At 45.8% G+C, this 18,650-nt stretch overlaps 1 protein-coding gene and 1 long non-coding RNA gene across 2 annotated transcripts in view; one reads left to right on the forward strand and one right to left on the reverse strand.

The window, feature by feature from the left end:
• Nucleotides 1–17,832, forward strand: part of LOC146198752 (uncharacterized) — a 35,697-nt gene extending 17,865 nt beyond the window's left edge. The window contains exons 4-11 of the mRNA XM_084594252.1: nt 2,350–2,481; nt 3,251–3,375; nt 3,891–4,058; nt 6,657–6,804; nt 7,075–7,235; nt 14,217–14,394; nt 15,472–15,694; nt 17,476–17,832. Of these exons, the coding sequence (XP_084450378.1) occupies nt 2,350–2,481; nt 3,251–3,375; nt 3,891–4,058; nt 6,657–6,804; nt 7,075–7,235; nt 14,217–14,394; nt 15,472–15,694; nt 17,476–17,617 (1,277 nt within the window). The 3' untranslated portion in view covers nt 17,618–17,832. The remainder of the gene's footprint in view (nt 1–2,349; nt 2,482–3,250; nt 3,376–3,890; nt 4,059–6,656; nt 6,805–7,074; nt 7,236–14,216; nt 14,395–15,471; nt 15,695–17,475) is intronic.
• LOC146198753 (uncharacterized) lies at nt 8,752–14,623 on the reverse strand. The gene is made up of 3 exons (XR_014705015.1): nt 14,232–14,623; nt 11,324–11,383; nt 8,752–8,835 (listed from the first exon to the last, which is right to left on the reverse strand). It is a non-coding gene; the product is annotated as an uncharacterized LOC146198753 (long non-coding RNA).
• Nucleotides 17,833–18,650: the final 818 nt, after the last annotated feature.

The following is an 18,650-nucleotide window of genomic DNA, read 5'->3' on the forward strand; positions in this document are numbered from 1 at the left end:
GCACATTTCTAAGGCAACACCGCATTCACTAGAAGCGCTTTTGTACCGCTTTCAAACATCGAACTCGTGGCTGAGTGGTCGGTGTTTGCTAAGGCCACGATTTGTAATTTGTTTTTAGTGACAAAAGTTTGGTATGTGCTTCAAGTGTTATATTGTTCAAGAGCTAATGTCCAAAAGATGCATCGTATCTTTGCCGTCTTTGTCTGGGGGTCTTCGTGGGAACGGACAAGTCGGACAAATCTCTTCCGCCGGGTGAATGACGGCGGGCTTGGTTTGGCACATCTGTTTCTGCGCCAGTTAGTCAATCGTTTCATGTTTTTGAGGAATGTGAAAAATCCATTTCTTCGTACGGTCTGTCAGTTACGCCTGGGTCAAGCTCTCCCGGGAATTGTCGTTTCTTCTGACCGCATGTCAGGAGGTGTCCACGGGTATCTAAGGGAAGTGGTCTTGGCGTACAGGTTCTTGATGGTGCGGTTTACTTTAGACTATTTGTGGAGTGTAAACCGGAAAAAACTGTATAAAGACTTGTGCGATGTGGTGCTTCCAGAACCGTTGTACAGAGCTGTGTACTCGTCCACAGTGGGCAAAAATGTTCTTTAAAGAGTGAAGAGGATGATGGTGCCGGCAGGGGTGAAAACGTTCTTTTCTAAGCTGCAGACTGGAACATTAGAGGTAAAGAACTGGGAGGAACAGAAAGGGCTTTTTGTACCCAGGGGCGTCCACTGCATAATATGCAGGAAAGAGGAGACGATTGAACACGTGTTTCTCGAATGCTGGGATGCCGTATTTTTATGGGACGTGCTCCAGAGGACGCTTAAAAAAGGACTACCCATAAGCCCACATGGTATCCGATTCTTGCCAGTAGAAGCGAACAATGATACACCGTTGGATCTTTTGATGCTACTGGCTCTCCACAGCATATGGAAAAGCAGAATGGCTGTAGAGCACGGTGACGTCGATGCACGTTCAGCGAGACAGCTCTTTAGAGAGAGCATACGGGCATATGTGGACGAACAGAAAGCTTTAAAACTAGAGCCAGAATGGTTAGTTAGTTTTGAAGGGTTGTCACATGTGAGGGATTTTTAATCCGACAACTTCAGCTAAGGAAGGCTGAAGCTTTAAGTCAATGCTTGATCTTTTATTTTGTCATGTTATTGATGTCACATGTGTCTTTTTCTGTACGTCCTCGGTCAGGAAATAAAGAAAAAAAAAGTAAAAAAAGCTCGTGGCTGAGTGGTAGCGTCTCCGTCTCACACTCCGGAGACCTTGGTTCGATTCCTACCCGGCCCATCTTGGAAGTTGCTTTTTATTTATGAAGTGCATGCATGACGTGCATGCCGGGATTTATCGCTCACGGCCAACGCCGCCGACGACACCGGCTTTTCTGCGACACGAGCTCCTTAACGCTACCGCGTTAATAATCTAGGTCTAGGCGTAGCACGTTAGACAGCCATTTTTTTAACGCGAAGCAGCTGGTTCCGGTATATTCACGTACAGTCTTTGCTTCCCACATATTGCGCCACCGATTCAGCTCCACATTTCACTAAGGGGAGGAGAACCCTCGCTGACACCTTTTCATAACATTTGGTTGTCACGTAAGGCATGCATACAGGTTGTAATGTGCAAGTGGGTAGCGATCGCCATGCAGCCTGGTTATTTTTGTTTTAGACGGTACATAGTAATTATTTGGTCATACGTATTTAGACATGGCTGATTTCGACCTGGATTGGATGAGTTACCGACTAAAGAATCGGATAGTTGAGTGGTTGCTGCGCACCTAATTAAAACGTCAACCGTGCTTCGTTGTTCGTCTTTCAAACCTCAGTACCTGTCGTCAAGCGGCGGCGTGGACTGTGATGGAGCTAACATAGGGTAACATAATGAGAGCCCTATAAATATTTCAACACCGATTTAAAGGCTGTGAGCATATAGTTAATATTTTTGCTCGCTAAACAAGTTTCCGTCATTTCTCGGTCACCGATGATCCAAGTGGTTTGTAGCACAGATTTAATGTTAGCAGGGCTTGTTACAATGAGTATTGTGACATGCCAACTGCCAGCTGCTGATGCTATTGTGTACAAGAGTACACTTGTTTCCTGTTGTAATCCCTGCGCTGTTAGATTTGATGTCATTAGTACTAGTACTGCTATGGTTAGTTGCTTCAGAATTAGCTCGATTGGAACTAAGATTTAAGTAATTCTTACCACTACCTACAAACAGCGGCAGGCTTACTTTTTCGGAGTAACGAAAGCCCACCGGGTGTCAGGCTTGCAACCAGTGAAGATGCTGATGTATGATGCGCAGTTCTCTATTTAAGGTTTATTCGTACGTGGCGGTATTTGCTGGCAGAGTACCACGGAGGAGCCGGCGAAGTACCGGTGAACAACGCCAACACCAGCACCCAGCTCAGCGACGTTTACCTGGAAGCGTGCAAGGAGTCTGGATACCGCTACGTCGATTACAATGGCCCTACTCAGTCAGGTGAGCCTGACACTTTAGTCGACTAGCTAGAAAACTCTGGCAAAAATGATTACCTAGAAGGCCGGCAATCCTGCAATCTCAGAATTTCCGCACAATATTTACCATTTCAATCTGAGTGATGCGGAGCTTCACTTACCATGCACTTGAGTTAGCAACCTGAAGATAATGTTTTGAGGGTAAACATGACGTTAAAAACGCAAAGAGAATTTGCAAGATCAGACATCCGATGCGACCATTCTGCGAGAGCAGTTGAATGTTATTTCGATGATTATTTTGATGCATTCAGTTTAATGGGTGCTCTGAAACACCTGGCTTTAGCAAGCGACTGGGACTTTCTGGGGGGGGGGGGGGGGGATTACAGTCTATGCTTCTGAAGAGTAAAGGTGGGTGTGAATGTTGCTGGACGGCGGGTAGGTGAAAGCATCACACACAGGTTGAGTGCATGAGGTGGAGGTGGGTGGTGTTTTTGAATGGAAGCTATGTTCGCGCCATCGTTTTGTCGTTCCGCTTCTTTCTGGGATTGAGCGGAGGCCTTGTCGGGGGTGGGGTAGATGGTTGCTGGTGGGTGATGGAGGGTGGCGGTGGGAGGGCGGGCAGTTCTCTGTCAGAGCCGGTCAGGCAAGAAGGCAGTTGTTGGTTGGTGCTACTCAAGGGTGGAACCCTCACTCTCCTAAACTACGGATACAATCTGGAAATTTAGCACTGTAATATCAGCACTGATTTCACAATAAAGCAAGTACCACAGAACACACCTGTTCCCGTCACACAGGCTGCTCACAACTGCAAGCCAACGTGGCGAGCGGCGAACGTATCAGCTCGAGCAAAGCGTTCATACAGCCTGTGATCAGCACGCGGGGAAACCTCGACGTGGCACTCTTCAGCCAAGTAACCAAGGTTTGCCCGTTCATGCAACCACCCTAACACGATTTCCTGTTCTATGTGATACAGCAGCACACTGGTTACGCGAGAGGAAGAACTGAGCCAATGGCCAGAAAACATTCCGCTCACTTCATAACGATGGCGGAATTGGGAAGAATGAATTTTTCGCCGAGATGTCGTTAGGAGCAGACATATCAGATACAGTTCTCGCTTGGAAGAACTCAACAGTGACACATTTTTTTTTTTTTTTTTTTTGGGGGGGGGGGGGGCTGTTTTATAATGCTACGCAACAGAATACCGACGTCGCACTTACACTTTTAAATTAAAATCTCTTTAGGGCTTCCGAAAGCTTTCGCCTTAATTGAATCTGAAAGTCCATAGCTCACAAAAACATTATCCAATACTTGCAGCTGCATAATTCGATTCCAAAGACACTCTAATCGTCTTAACGTAGTAAGCGAAGTTTGTTTAGCTTCCATTTCCTTGTTTGAAGCAACTGCTCAGGGCTTAATTTTAACCTCTTTTCGCAGATCAACTTCGAAGGCAACCGCGCCGTGGGAGTGAGCTTCATCAGGTACGGACAGCAGCAAAATATACCAGCACGCCGGGAGGTAATCCTGTCCGCAGGAACTATTGGTTCTGCTCAGCTCCTGCTCCTTTCTGGAATTGGGCCCAAAGAACAGCTCGAACAGCTGCAGGTAAAACGTGAGAACAAGCATTCACAATAGCCCAATGTCGTCTTTAAGATTAGGATTTTATGCTTTATGATTTGTCCTTAAATTATCTTCCCAAGGCCTTATACCGGCGTGTCAACATGAGTGTGACTGTGTGTGTGTGTGTGTGTGTGTGTGTGTGTGTGTGTGTGTGTGTGTGTGTGTGTGTGTGTGTGTGTGTGTGTGTGTGTGTGTGTGTGTGTGTGTGTGTGTGCGTGCGTGCGTGCGTGCGTGCGTGCGTGCGTGTGTGTGTGTGTGTGTGTGTGTGTGTGTGTGTGTGTGTGTGTGTGTGTGTGTGTGTGTGTGTGTGTGTGTGTGTGTGTGTGTGTGTGTGTGTGTGTGTGTGTGTGTGTGTGTGTGTGTGTGTGTGTGTGTGTGTGTGTGTGTGTGTGTGTGTGTGTGTGTGTGTGTGTGTGTGTGTGTGTGTGTGTGTGTGTGTGTGTGTGTGTGTGTGTGTGTGTGTGAAAAACGTTATTGCAAGGAGGAAGCTTGAGGTAGCCGGGGCAACCTCTCGTAATCACTAGGTGAGCTCCTCATCACAAGAGCCCATTGGCGACCGCCGCGGCTCGGGCTCGCTGGACCACGGCCTTCTGACTTGGTCGGAGCAGCCGAGCAGGGCTGCCTCCCAGTCCTCCCGGGTGGGGTTGGGTTTGGGGGCAAGGTTCGGGGTTGACTGGCACGCTCATATCACGTGGAAGATGTCCGAAGACTTCTCCGCACAGTGCAGGCATTTTCCTGTACAGTCAGGATCTTTAAAACTGCCTGGCACAGCAGCGTTTTAGTGTAAAGACGAAGAAGTGCGCATTCCTCCACCTTTGTAAGGCCCTTACAAGGCTTGGAATAAATTGCATAGCCGAATTGGAATAATTCAGTAATTTCAGAATTCAGTGAGTTCGGGATACGTATCAAAAGGGTCTGAAGGCGCTTCCCGGAGAGAGAGCGCGCGGGCGGCGGCGTCTGCCGTTTCATTGTTTTTGAGGCCCATGTGAGCTGGAGCCCATACAATCGTTCGAGACGCAGGCGCCCCTAGGTAGTCGGATCGGTTGGAGACATTAAGGCCAACCTGCAGCAAGCGGCGGAGATCGTGGACGCTTACACCCGCCGCTGCGGCCTTCAATTCTCACCGTCCAAATCCGAACTTGTGCACATTCGCCCGTCATCTAAGTGCACCATCAAAATGGAACTATCCCTAGCCAGCGGCCCGATACCCGAACACGATGAGATTAGAGTACTTGGTCTCCTTATCCACAAACATCGACGGGTTGATACAACATTAGCAAAACTGCGCAAGGTGGGGGACCAGGGGGGGTCCGCCGGATTTCCAACAAACGCGGAGGGTTACGGTGCACAGACTCTTTGTGGCTGGCGCATGCATTCGTGACCAGTCGAGTTTTCTACTCGACTCTTTACCTCCACCTGCGCAGGTTTGACGAGAACGCCCTCGAAGTAATTCTCAAAAAGATGTACAAGCGTGCCCTCGATCTCCCGATCAACACATCCAACCAGCGTTTCATGGGCCTGTGGAAGGTTAACACATTCGCGGAGATCCGGGAGGCGCACTTGACCCATTAATACACAAGGCTTTCAAAAACGCCGTCGGGACGCCGCCTATTAGCCCGACTACAAATCCACCACCCAACACTTACGGTGGCGCTATTTTCCATTATGAACGTACAGAAGAGCGCGTATGCATTCCTGAAATATGGAGATACGGCCTGCACGTACGCCCTCTTCCGGCCAACATGACACGTGACGACCACAGTGGCAGAAGCCTTGCGCGGCCGGAGGCACTGGCCCGTCACTATGGTAACAAACACGGAATCTTCTACGTGGACGTCTCCGGCCTTCACCATGGGGGGTGGTGCACGGCCGCAGTTGTCCACCAAAAAATCGTGGTGAATGAGCTAACTTTCCGAGCTCAAGACATAACACATGTGGATGAGGTTGCCATCCGCCGCAGACCAGGACTCGCGAGTCATCGTCACCGACTTGAGAGGGGCTGCATAAATATTAAACAGTGGTACATTCCTCTCTGCGCACCGCATCCTTCAAAACATTGAGAGCGACTGCCTGCATCGAAATGAGGAAGCGAAAGCTCCTGCAAACTGAAATTACATATACGTACACCGAGGATGAAACGATTGACTGCTCTAAACGTTGCCATGTACCAGCTTTTGAGGGCTTTTTAGATGCGTGAGTTCATAACATCTTGAATACCGTGGTCAAATAAGTGTTGACAAGGAAATTTGCTGCACACTGACTGCTGATGTAACGCGTCGTCTGAAAAAGTATAAAGCTGAGTCCATCTACCGTTAGATTAGATATCACACTCTACAAAGGTTCACGGGATCGAACGAATATTGAATATTTTAAAATTATGCGATAGCCTACTCATTCTCTCTAATTCCCTAGGCTTGCAACCAGCCTTGCGCGCCGAAATATAGGAAGACCAGCGGAAAAGAAAGTGACAACCCAGACCCAGTTGTGAGATGGAAAATGCGTGATAAGAATTTGAACCCTCGTGGAGAAAATGTGGGATAAGGGTTCGAGCTCTCGTGAAGATAACCGATTGGTGCTGCGCAGATTCCACTCGTGGCTGACCTGCCGGTGGGGTTGAACATCCAGGACCACACGCTCTTTATCACGGCAGTTCCCGTCCTTACAGAGAAGCAGACCGGTATTACTTTCTTCAGCCTCGACGACATCGCACAGTACGCCAGCAATAAAACTGGTAAGGCTGCTTCTAGGATGACAAAAATTCAAAACATCACAAAAAGCCACATCGGCACCATCGCACATCGATATAAAACAAACTTCTTTCTAAATTCTCTTTACTTCAACAATGCTCTAAACTATTATACCAAGGAGCCTTGAAGGTAATAATAACACTGTATATACTGCGCATTTCCGTTCCTAGTGTGATACATTTATTCACCAAACAGTAATAATGGTTTTAATGGTTCGCATTTTTTCTTCTTCTATGTATCCTTGTGTTCCCTAGGAACTATCGCAATACCCGCAGGTATTGAGATTGTGCACTTCCTGAACACCTCGTACGCTCCTGGTCCCGATGTTCCGGACATCCAACTGGTCCTCGTTTCGACCCAGCCAGCCAGCGAACTCGCAAGAGCCGAGTTGGTCAATCTAGGCGTGCTACCAGAGGTTAGATTTTCTTTTACACAAATAAGCATGAAAACTGGGAAATTAAAGCACGGTAGCGATATGCAAATCAGCCGATCCTGCATGACATTTCCTTAACCCCAAGCGTAAAGTAACGACTGCATAATATTGGATCTAAGTTGAATTGCTCGCTCCCAAACTCTGTGTTAATACGTGTAAACAGAAAAATGTCAGACTGAAATGTTTTTATTTTATTCTGGGGCTGCATTCCTTACTTCTCCAGCTGATAGGCAGTCCTAATACGTTCCACATCCTTGCGGCAAGCTTGTAACGAAGAAATTCACGCGCACAGTCGATTCCGATAGCAAGTGCAAGGGATCAGGTCACTAAATTATTTTTACAGAGTTCAGCGAAAACAACCCTGTAGATTGCCCAGGTGATGACGACCGTAAGTAGCGCAGACAGGCACTTGTACGTTCATCTCGTTGCAAACCTGCACCTAAAAAAGACATGCCACAATACTCTGGTGTGGTTCGCAGCTCAGCCAGCACAGCATACAGAACTAAATAAAGACCCCCAGGTCGTCTCAACAGAAGCAGAAAAAGGATAAGATAAAATGCATTCCTTGATATTGGTAATGCGACAAACTATACTGATTCCTTACAACTGAAATTATTTACTCTCTCTGTCGCTTCACATTTCTACTGCCCCCAGATGCCACTGTCATAAACTATTTTGACAAATGCTTTAATTGGTTCCCAGTACTAATGTTAATAATATGCGTGGCTGCCCCCCCCCCTCCCCCCTGTTAATGTCACGAACACTTGCAGGCCTATATGCTTCGCACGCGGCGTTGAATCGCTCTCGAGCGCTATGTAATGTGTCTTCAAGGTGACTATACAAGAGAGAGTTTTGAAGCCACGGCGGCTTTAACATTTTAAACCGCCACACATTCTCAAATGCTTCCCCTCAAGTGTTGCACGTTCCATGGCCAGATTCGCAAACTTTGCGCAACTTCTTTTGCTTTGCTACCGCTTTTTACCGCTGATGGACTCTAGTAACTGTTCGTAATGTTTGTGCATAAGGTAGGGCAGGCGGCACCGGACTTTCTAAGCAGTATGCCAGAGTCGTACCTTTACGAAGGCAAGTACAAACCCTTAAAAACGCCTCGTTCTGTCAACCTGACCTTCAAGCTCAGCCAAGGTCAAAGAGGGACTTCACCTATCTAGAGACAAGCCTCGCTCAGTAAAGTGTGCTATGGGGAATTGTTGCATGACCTCATGACTTGCTGATTGTTTATGACCACACGACCAAATGAAAACTGTATCAATTCCGCATCGTAATAAGTTACACCTAATAAGTGAGTTGTGATTAAAATTGAAATTTGCGGTACATCATCTAGTCATATATTGTTGAACAGATTATGTTAGATACGATCATACTGGATTCTTAAACACCCAAAGGCGTAAAAAAAAAAAAAAAAAGAAAGACAGGACGAACACAGATAAGACTCGTCGTGGTGCCGTATTTACACTAAGTGGCCTACAATTCGTAAAAGGTTGCTAATCGCCATGGGATACGGCTTGATTTTTTTTATTGCTGAGAAAGCTCTGATGCCTTGATCCCCTTGCAGCCTTGATGCCTTGCAGTGAGAAAGAAAACAAGGAACGAGGCAGCGAAATCAAGCACTGCAGACCCCATGTGAAATGCGCTTAAGGGGTGATCTACGAGATCAACCTGCTCTCCGGCCAGTCTTGCATAGGGAAGACTGGCCAGTCTATAAATTAGCGAAAGAGAGAGCACGAGGGAACTCTGAAACAAATGAAGCAAGGCACACACTTGCCGAAACACATTAATGGGCGCTCGTCCTATGGTTGGGAGCAATACTACTATGACGTGAGCCTTCTTCGTAAAAGCAGGTACAAAGAAACTGACCGAAGCATTTTATATCAAATGAAAGGCAGCTCATGCATAAATGATCCTTCAATCGCTCTGTAAACGGCACAAAATAAATTCCTTGAGAGTGTGTTATCACGTTAAAATTTTTAGGTGACGTGCCTGCGCATATGGCGATAAAATCTATATATGTGCAGGTGCGGACATGAGTAAATCGAACACGCTTTTTCGTTCAGAATGAAATCGCGCCTGCTGCCCTGGAGATAAGAAAACAATATTTGTCTAAGTAAAAGGACACTGAGTCTACTTCTGGTTCCCACATACCACAACAGCTAGTTTCAAATATGTAACGCATAAAAAATGTAAGAAGCAAATAGCGTGATCCGTTTACATTTGTCCGCACCGGTAAGTTTCGTGTGTGCAGTAAACTAGCTGAAAGTGGCGTCCCGTCATCTTCGCCGTGTTCTTCCTGTATTTTTGCGCCTTTATACATTTAAGAATGCACTGTAATGAACTATCTCAACAGCAAGTTCTCATAATTATATTGGTCTAATAGTAATCTGAGCTTTTAATCACTTGATTGCGATTAAGATCGATCATTATGCAACAGTATCAAGTCATATATCGTTGGATAACTTAAGTAAACCGCAGTTAACTCATTTATGTTTTAATTATCCTAATTTGGTTAGCTGTGGATAACATTGAAGTTCAAGCTACAGCTTTAAGTCATGTCTTATTATAGGTTATGTCGAGTGTGACTAAGTTTTAATTATGTACATTCAGTCAACTCTGATCAAATATTGAAACCTGCAGTACAAAAGTAAAACTTGTTGCTGGGCTAGCTGGTGCATTTTCGATCAAAAACAGGTTAGCGCAAAACAAGACGGACACGAGCATATCCTTGTGACATGTAGGAGAGCCGATAGGTGGCGTGACGGTGAACTTTTATATTTTGCGCGTCGTTCAATAAAAGAATCAGTTGCCCGTAGCCCGTTGTCCTGTCTTCCCCTCTCGTGTCCGTCTAGTTTGGAGCTAACTTTTTTCTGCGGTACAACCTAGTGATATATCGTTATAAAGATTTCGACTGGCAGAATCTGGAAATATGTGTCGTCGTTGAGCTATCCCTCGACCTTGAGCGTAATCAGGATTATACAACTATGATTTTAAGTTTCAGTCTCTAAGGCACACCAAAGAAATGTTAACCTCCTCTAAAAAAAACGTCAAAAAAAAAAGAAAAAACGTCCACTACGGTCAGTTGGGCACGTATTCAGTGACCAACGTTGTCTTACTCAATAAAAAGCGAACATTTTAAATATGTGCACGGCAGGAGCTAAGAAGTTTGATTTGGTTTTGGGGGTTTAATGTCCCAAAGCGACCCAGGCCATTAGAGACGACGTAGTGGACGGCTCCAGAAATTTCGACCACTTTGGAGTTCTTTAACTTGCACTGACAACGCACAGCCCACGGGCGCCTTGCTTTTCGCCTCCATTGAAAAACGGCCTCGGCGGCCGGCATTCGATCGCGCACCGTTGAGACAGCAGTCGAGCGCCCTAACCACTGCACCACCGCGGCGGGGCACAGACACTCAGAGACCAAAGACTCAAAAAGAAGGGCTTTTTTTATCACTTATGATTCTGCGTCTTTCCGTGAGACTAATCATACTCTTCGCGTAACGGCAAGCTATTCTGTTGCGCAGAAGTTCAGTGGTCATTATCATATCATCAGACAGACTAGACTCACCGCAAGGTGAAGACGTCACCCATATTCCTCAAATTGACTCAGTCCTTTGCCAGCTGGGCCAACCTCATCCCCACAAACTTCAGCACTATATGTCCCAAGCATGTTCATGCGTTTTTTTTTGTTTGTTTTTCTGAATTTCCGCCAGAATATTGCTCAAGAGCTCTTGTCCTCTGCGCTACCCTCCCCGCTTCCTCCTACTTGGCTTTAGACTTGCCGCTTTCATTCATACATTTTGCTGCATTTTCCTAAATTCAAGTTATTTTAAGTGCATCTAACTGACATTGGATGCGCTCAAATGATCATTACAATTTTTCAACATTTCATCAAGATATGATCAAGTCCCAACGTGAAAGGCAAGCTGCATTTCCGCCAATTATACGTGGTTATAGAGCACGAAAGTAGCCAACTATTTCGCTTTCTAGTACGAATTGAAATTATTTTTTTTAGGGGCCCTATTCTCGACGATCCGTGTCTTTGTTCAAAATCTGACGTACGTGTTGCGTGTGCGGTAGGGCGGTGTCCAGTTGCGTAAGCACACAATCCAGTTACGCATTCTGAAAAAAAGAAAAAAAAAACGACAGAAAAGAACAGCGCCGTCACCTGCTAGCATATATTGGCGCCAATTATGAAAAACGGTGATGCTCCGGCGAGTGAGCTTTGTTGCTGCGTTGCGGTCTCGGTGTATCACGACATAGATTCTGCAGCATCTATGGACGCAGAGGCTGAGAGAGTTTACGGGACGCGAGCAGCGTTAAAGCTGAAGTGCAATAACGACACCGGCATATTCGCAGTGGCTTGGCGCAGAATTAGAGCGGAATGTCGCATTGTTCCTCATAAGCGCCGATGACCTCTCATATTCCCTTATCGCCGAGATTTCTCTCATCAGTTACAATAAAGCAATGTTTATTGCTAGAATATCAGGAATGGTGACGGCGGCAACAGAAACTTGCCTTCACCTCCTATTCTACACTGGGGGAAGGAAGTAACATAGAGGTACAATGATAGTGGGTGACGCTGCCGTACTGCTGTGGCACAAGGAACTTGCTTTATTTGCATAACGCAAGAAATTGTTTTTCTTAATTTATGCCTACTCATCAACGTGAAACAAAATGCTCCAGCCAAGCATCTCAGATGGTAACGCATAGTGTTTCAAGATACAAATAAGTGGCCCCAATAATGAGCTGAAAAAGAATAAAAACGACTAAACTTAGGGACACTACAAGTAATAAAAAGGTGATTCTATTTGATTCCATTCCTTCAAGACATCGACGAATTTTACCATGAGAATTTTGGGAAGAGATAAAATTGGCAACCGTTACTTTGAATTTTATTCAGTCAGACTGCAGTGATGGAGTCAGGTATGTGACGGAAAGAGCATGAGAAACACAAGGATATAATAATAAACAAAAGAGGCAAGAGATTCAAGGCTGATTTGTTTCAAGGAACAATATTTGGCAAGCAGGAATGAAGACCGCAACAGAAACATGGCAAATGTGCTACTGGGACAGAGGTCTTGGCAGACATACAACTCTACTGCCACACACTAATTGCTCATGCATTTGACGATCAGTTCAGAGAGACCGTATATTGTAAGGTTAGCATTTAAATGAATGGCAACCACACCTTCACCACAGCGATCATGCCGTGAAACACCGCTGATCTGTGTAACATAATCAGAACACATAAAGTCTGACGTTTAGGGTATGCCTTAGTGATACCTCGCTATCTCTTGTCGCGGAGTTGTTTGCACCCCCAGCACACCATATCACTGTTCAGGTTGTCGAACCCACGAACCATACAGACATAGAATTCGAAAGCATCCCGGTGATCTCTAATATGCCCCGTCTCGCGAAGCTCAACCGTAGGAAGCCCAGGAGCAAACAATGATGCGCGTATAGCTCGGCCGCACTTACGATGGCAGTGTAAGCAGCGGTGAGTACTTGACTACGGTCCCAATAACTCCCGCTGGGGACTTCCAGCCGCGCCTTTACTAAGCACATTTATAACTTACGCTTTAGTCCCTACAAGCCCCTACAGGTGGCACGCCCTATAACTTAGTCTGAACCATTTTAAAAAATTCTCCCGCCTCGACCGCGGGCTCTTTTGCAGTGCAACAGTGCAGAAGCCTTGCGCATTGTTTACCTTTTTGTTGCGTAGAAAGTTCCGCGTTGGCGACTTTTGCTCTCTCAATGTCGTCGCAGACGGTTCTAGTTTCACATAATGTGCGGCCACCAACTAAGCACTATTATCCAATTTACTACGCAACAAAAAAGTCAACAGTGCGAAAGCTTTCTACGCAGTCCCATCGCAGACGAGCCTCTCGCCGAGGACGATAAATTATTCAAAACGGTTCAGATAAAGCTACAGAACACTTTATACTGTAGACACTATTGTGCAAAGTAAGCTCATGCGTATCTCTTTGCAGGCGAGAGCAGGTGCCTCATAAGAATGCTGAAAGCCAGAGCTAGACAATTTCTTTTGATGCAAAATCCACTTCTGCTCTTATGTAACAGTAAAATGTGCTTATATTGCTTTTTTTAAAACCATTAGCACGCCGAGGTAGGCCACTCAACCTGCTACTGAGGCCATGTTTAAAAAGGAATAACCCTGTCGGGGCTTCTTTCCTAATAGTAGTGTCACGTTGCTGCGCTGCTGTGCACGCTCGGGCTTTACTGCCAAAACGGCACAGTGAAGACGCATATCCAGCGTCACATGCCTGCCACGCCCGTTGTAAGCTTTCGGCCTTGAAAGGAAAGGGCGGAGTACGGTGGCTGATGATGCACAGGTCGGTTCTAGGCTGCCCGTGGCACTAACGATGCGGGTATTGTTTTAGTATTGAGCTCGTAGACAAGCCCTCCACGCCTAGCTAGCAATGTAAGGTGTTGTGTTGCACGCACTTGGCTATGTGTAAACAGAGTTTTGATGACTACCGACGGCGATGGACCACCATAGTGTGCGAAGTTTGATGCCGTATTTGCACAACAGGTTTCAGGTCACGTGTACCCTTGTCCACGTGCGATTACCTTCTCAAGCCTGGCACGGTGCGTAAGACCGGTGCACTTGCACTCTTTTATGCAGTTTACAGCACTACGAAATGCAAGGACGACCTGAGCAAATCAGGATGATGAGCGCTTTCTACGCGCCCGTGGACCGCGGTGCACGGTGGTGTTAGGAACACAATCATGCTGTGCGCGTCATTCTGAATGGCTCGTTTCACCCTTACATTTCTCGCTGATGCAAACTGCATTTTTAGACGGAGTGGAGTTCTGAGGAACGGGTGCATTGATATGCAGTTAAGCATGTCAAATGTTAATTAAAAAACAACGCACGCGCAGATGCGTAAGTAACGCTCAGCAGCGAATGGACCGTGCCTTATAAATAACGCAGGCGTACGACAGCTACCTGGGTCCAAGAGACGGTGCCACGGGCTTCAGACTGGCGGTCATCAATAATCGACCAAAGTCCCGGGGACGCATTACACTGCGTTCCTCGGATCCTGACGAATATCCAGACATTGACCTGCACATGATGGAAGATCCCCAAGATGCAAAAGCAGCCGCTGAAGGTATCGCGATTGCTGTTTTGTTTGGTTTGCTTTGCTTTGTGGGGCTTAACGTCCCGAAGCGACTCAGGCTACGAGAGACACCGTAGTGGAGGACTCCGAAAATTTCGACCACCTGAGGTTCTTTAACGTGCACTGACATCGCACTGCATACGGGCGCCTAGCTTTTTGCCTCCAAGGAAAAGCGGCCGCTGAGGCCGTGATTCGATCCCGTATCCTTGGGCACAGTAGTCGAGCGTCCTAACCACTGCGTCACCACGGTGGGGTTGTTTTGGTTTCACTTGGTTTCGTTTATAAAGCGATATTGAGACATTGGTCACGAGGGGCACCGTAATCGAAGGTTCCGGAAATTTTGACCGCTTGGGATTCATTAAGGTGCATTGGCCATGGCCGGTATCGACCCTACGCCTTCGGCCTTAGAAATCGACCGCCCTAATAACTAAACCGACGCCGATGGCCATTGAGATATCTGATTGTCTCCTTTCATCATAAATGCACTCAATCGTTAAATTATCACTCAACCGAGACAAGATCGCTGAATATCACCACACTGACAGATGTGAAAATCTACTGCTGCAAATATTTTGTAACATTTCATGCAGAAATAAAGATGGTGAAAAAATTTCAACCTCAAATCGCTAAGAAAATATTTTCAATGAAAGTTTGGCAACTTAAGGCACATTAATCTAGGACAGCAAGCACAGTCTTTTCTTCCACTACCACGATTTACAAGTCACTGATGTACCATATCATCAAACTAATTTTGAAGGCGACATTGAGTTTCATACGCGTAACAAGCGAGATTCAGGTCAGGCCTATAGACATGCGTTTAGAAGCTGCTGCGCTTGTCCCCTGTGCACACCTTTCTTTCGTGGGTAAAATAATGTCCCTCGCCAAATGGGCACACATGTTTCTGGTTCTGCATGGCAGAGTCATACATGTGCCATATGCGAAGACCAGCACCGCACCTCTGCATACCGGTGGTGCAGGAAGGATACGGATTCTATGGGGGAAAGCGAATGTTGCAGCTATATCAATATCTACAAGTTAGGCTAATCATAGTGTTCGTGTCCGTCGCAGGAGCTAAATTGTTTATCGACACAATACTCAACACCAGAGCCATGCAGAGCATTGGAGCCAAACCGTGGGACGTGACGTTCCCCCCGTGCGCCTCAGCTGGTCCTCAGTGGAGCCTTGGCTATCTTGAGTGCCTGTTCAGACACCTGTCGAACTCAGGCTATCACATCTGCTGCTCTGCGCCGATGGGCTCGCACCCTGATGCAGTCGTGGACGAGCGTCTAAGGTAGGTGCGCAAACAAAATAACGTCAAAACGAACGCGCCGTGAGCCTCCAGCGCTTATTTTGACTTGTTACATTTATGGCGCAAGCAATTTTATGCCAACAATTTTCTTTCTTTATTAGGCAACGAAGAAGCAACAAAGCATACAGATGTTGAAGTAGCCAGGGCACACAGTCATAATGCGTGGAGAGACTAAATGGACCGCAAGTTTGTTCAGGGACTTTACAAAACCATTGTCGTGTCCTGTTTGCAATTAGAGCCAAGTTAGAAGCGTGCACTCAATACTAAATTTTGTGCAGTGCGCGCTGCTTAAGTGGTATGCATAATTTCATACTTAATAAAACCAAACACGGGAGTAAATGGATAGCTTACAGTCATTTTTGTTATACGCTACACGCCGCTGACGATTATTTCTCGCGTTGAATATATGTGCTTACCGCTAGGCATTCACCTACGTTTAAAGATAAACTAAAACTTTTCCTAAGAATTCGACGAAGTGCAAGTATTAGCATTTCTGAACCTTGTAGGTTAAGCTGGCCAAGTTGTTTTTCGCTGTCCTTTAAAGAGATGAAGATATTCACGACGATGTTTACTTTCTTATCCTCACAGCATTAAAGCAGTGCAAAGAAAGTGAGTGGTAACATCTTTGTCTGTAACATTAATATTTCTGCTGCTTTCGCCCACACTCATCTTTGCGTCGCGCGATGCCATCAAACAACGCTTCTCGGCCTTCGAATTCGGGAGCTATGATTTCACCCTTCAGGGCTAATGTTTCGACGTCATAAATGTACCGCTTTCATAGCGGGTCACCGCTGTGGGCTGCGAAGAAGGCTGAATATCGAAATAGCTTTCTCCGACTTTTACGTCAGCATTTTAAACGCAAGAGCAAAACGACTTGGCATCATTTCCTCGCAGCTTTTACGCAATTGGGTCTGCTAATTTCAACCACTTCTAAAACCTGTTGAGCTGCCATTTAAATGACGTAGGCCGCTGACCGCATTCGAAGACTACCGAGGACGCTGTAAGCTACTGCTTATCATCTTTCATCTTTATTTTCACTGTGAGGTACATGTGCATGCATTATGCACATGTACCTCACAGGGTACAGAACTTTCTGTATAACTACACTGCAGTGCTCAAGAAGGCCGCCAACAGCAACTGAGACAAGAACAAATATGGGGAATTTTTTTGTCGCGTCGATCAATGTGAAGTAATAATTATTCCTGGATATAGTTGACTAGAAATTAGAAAAAAATAACTACCAGATCCATCCGGGGGATACGAAGGTTGCGGATTGATGCCGTATACCTATGACAAGTGGTTGTTGTTTCTTGTACTATCCGGTCAACTGCATCTACGAATGATATTACTTGACATTGATCGGTATAGGAAAAGATCCCTTACGCTTCCCTTTGTGTCAGAGGATGTTGGTTCCCTTGTTATCTATTTTATAGCAAAGCCCCTCATTTTCCTTGCATTTGTTTACTGAGACTACAGTGATGTAGCTTGTCCCGAAGCACTCGCTGCCACTCGCTGAAACTGCGACGAAATCGTGTTTTGTATTGAAGGACAGTGTTCACTGAAACAGTTAAGTTTACAGAATCTCCTAATTTGATGCTCTTTCGTATCTGCTCTGTTTTCGGAAAGGGGTATAGCGCCTTGTCAACAAAGGCGATGATTTGGAATGAAAGTTGGGCAATGAGCTAAAGTAACAATTACAGCTACTAAGACTTTTTATTATTTAATTTCACTTAGCTTTGCCGACGGCTGTTTTCTGTACCCAGGGTCCGAGGCAACATCACGGGTTTGCGAGTGGCCGACGCCGCCGTGATGCCCGAAATAGTGACCGGCAACACCAATGCACCAACCATGATGATTGGAAGTAAGGCGGCTTCCATGATAATACAGGACAACGAAGATGAGTGAAGGCTTCTCATTTACAACCCGAAGAAGTAGCGGTGTGCGTGTGTCAGCGCACTCCCTATAGCTACCAGTGGCTTCTTGGAATTTGCAACGCATTAATTAAGCTGTTCGCTCACCTCATGCTGTGCAGATTGGTGCAGATTGTGTTCTGGAGCAGAGCGTTCTGATACTTTCCTGATTTATCCCATAACTGAATGCTCAAGGTACTTATATTTAAAAACCTAATACAAGCAAAGAGATATCTTTACTTGATGATCAGGACAACAAATACGTTTTTTTTTGTACATGTTTTGATTTCATGTTCTTCATTTCTTTGGCTATTTCCTTAGCTCATTTCCTTCCGCCTTTAGCCGTGTCGCCATCAGCAACGCAGAATCGGATGTCAGCGTGATAAGCATGCTGCCCAATATTCCTGCCTTTTTTTTTTTTTTTCAATACAGAAATTTCTCTCTTGCTCTCAATGAGACTGTAATTCTGAAGAATTATGTCACCAAAGATAAACTCGGGACCATAATCAAATTTATGTCTTCAATCACCGCGTGAAGGCGGTGAGTGTTAACGGTTTTCAATTTCAAAGTGCCTGCGGGTTAAAACAGAGTGACCTTAACATAATTAAATAATTCAGTATTTCTGGCGACTCTATATCCAAAGTGAAATTGTTCTAATCACAGGCTGCATTTTAACTATGCTTAATATTTGATTTACGGACCAAAGTTCACAGAAGCGACTTTCATAGGCTGAGTCACTTTGGGGCGTTAAGCCTCATAAACCAAATCTAAACCAAAGTTCGCATAAAAAATCCTGATACATGCGTAGTCTTCTATAACCCTATATAAGAAGAAATTATAATGCACAACGTTTTACACTGCTCTAAAAGATTTAGAAAATGGGCACTAGCTTTCCGCACGATAAAACTAAGAACTGGCTCAGCTCACTGGGGCGGCACCGACCAGACAAGTGCTCAAATCTTTACATTCCGGGCGCTTAGAAAGGGTATAGGTGCTGCTCCGATCTCTCCCCAGACAGAAGCGGAAAT

Source organism: Amblyomma maculatum, chromosome 2 (genome assembly GCF_055883805.1).
Source record: "Amblyomma maculatum isolate TAMU_Amacu chromosome 2, ASM5588380v1, whole genome shotgun sequence".
Classification (NCBI taxonomy): domain Eukaryota; kingdom Metazoa; phylum Arthropoda; class Arachnida; order Ixodida; family Ixodidae; genus Amblyomma; species Amblyomma maculatum.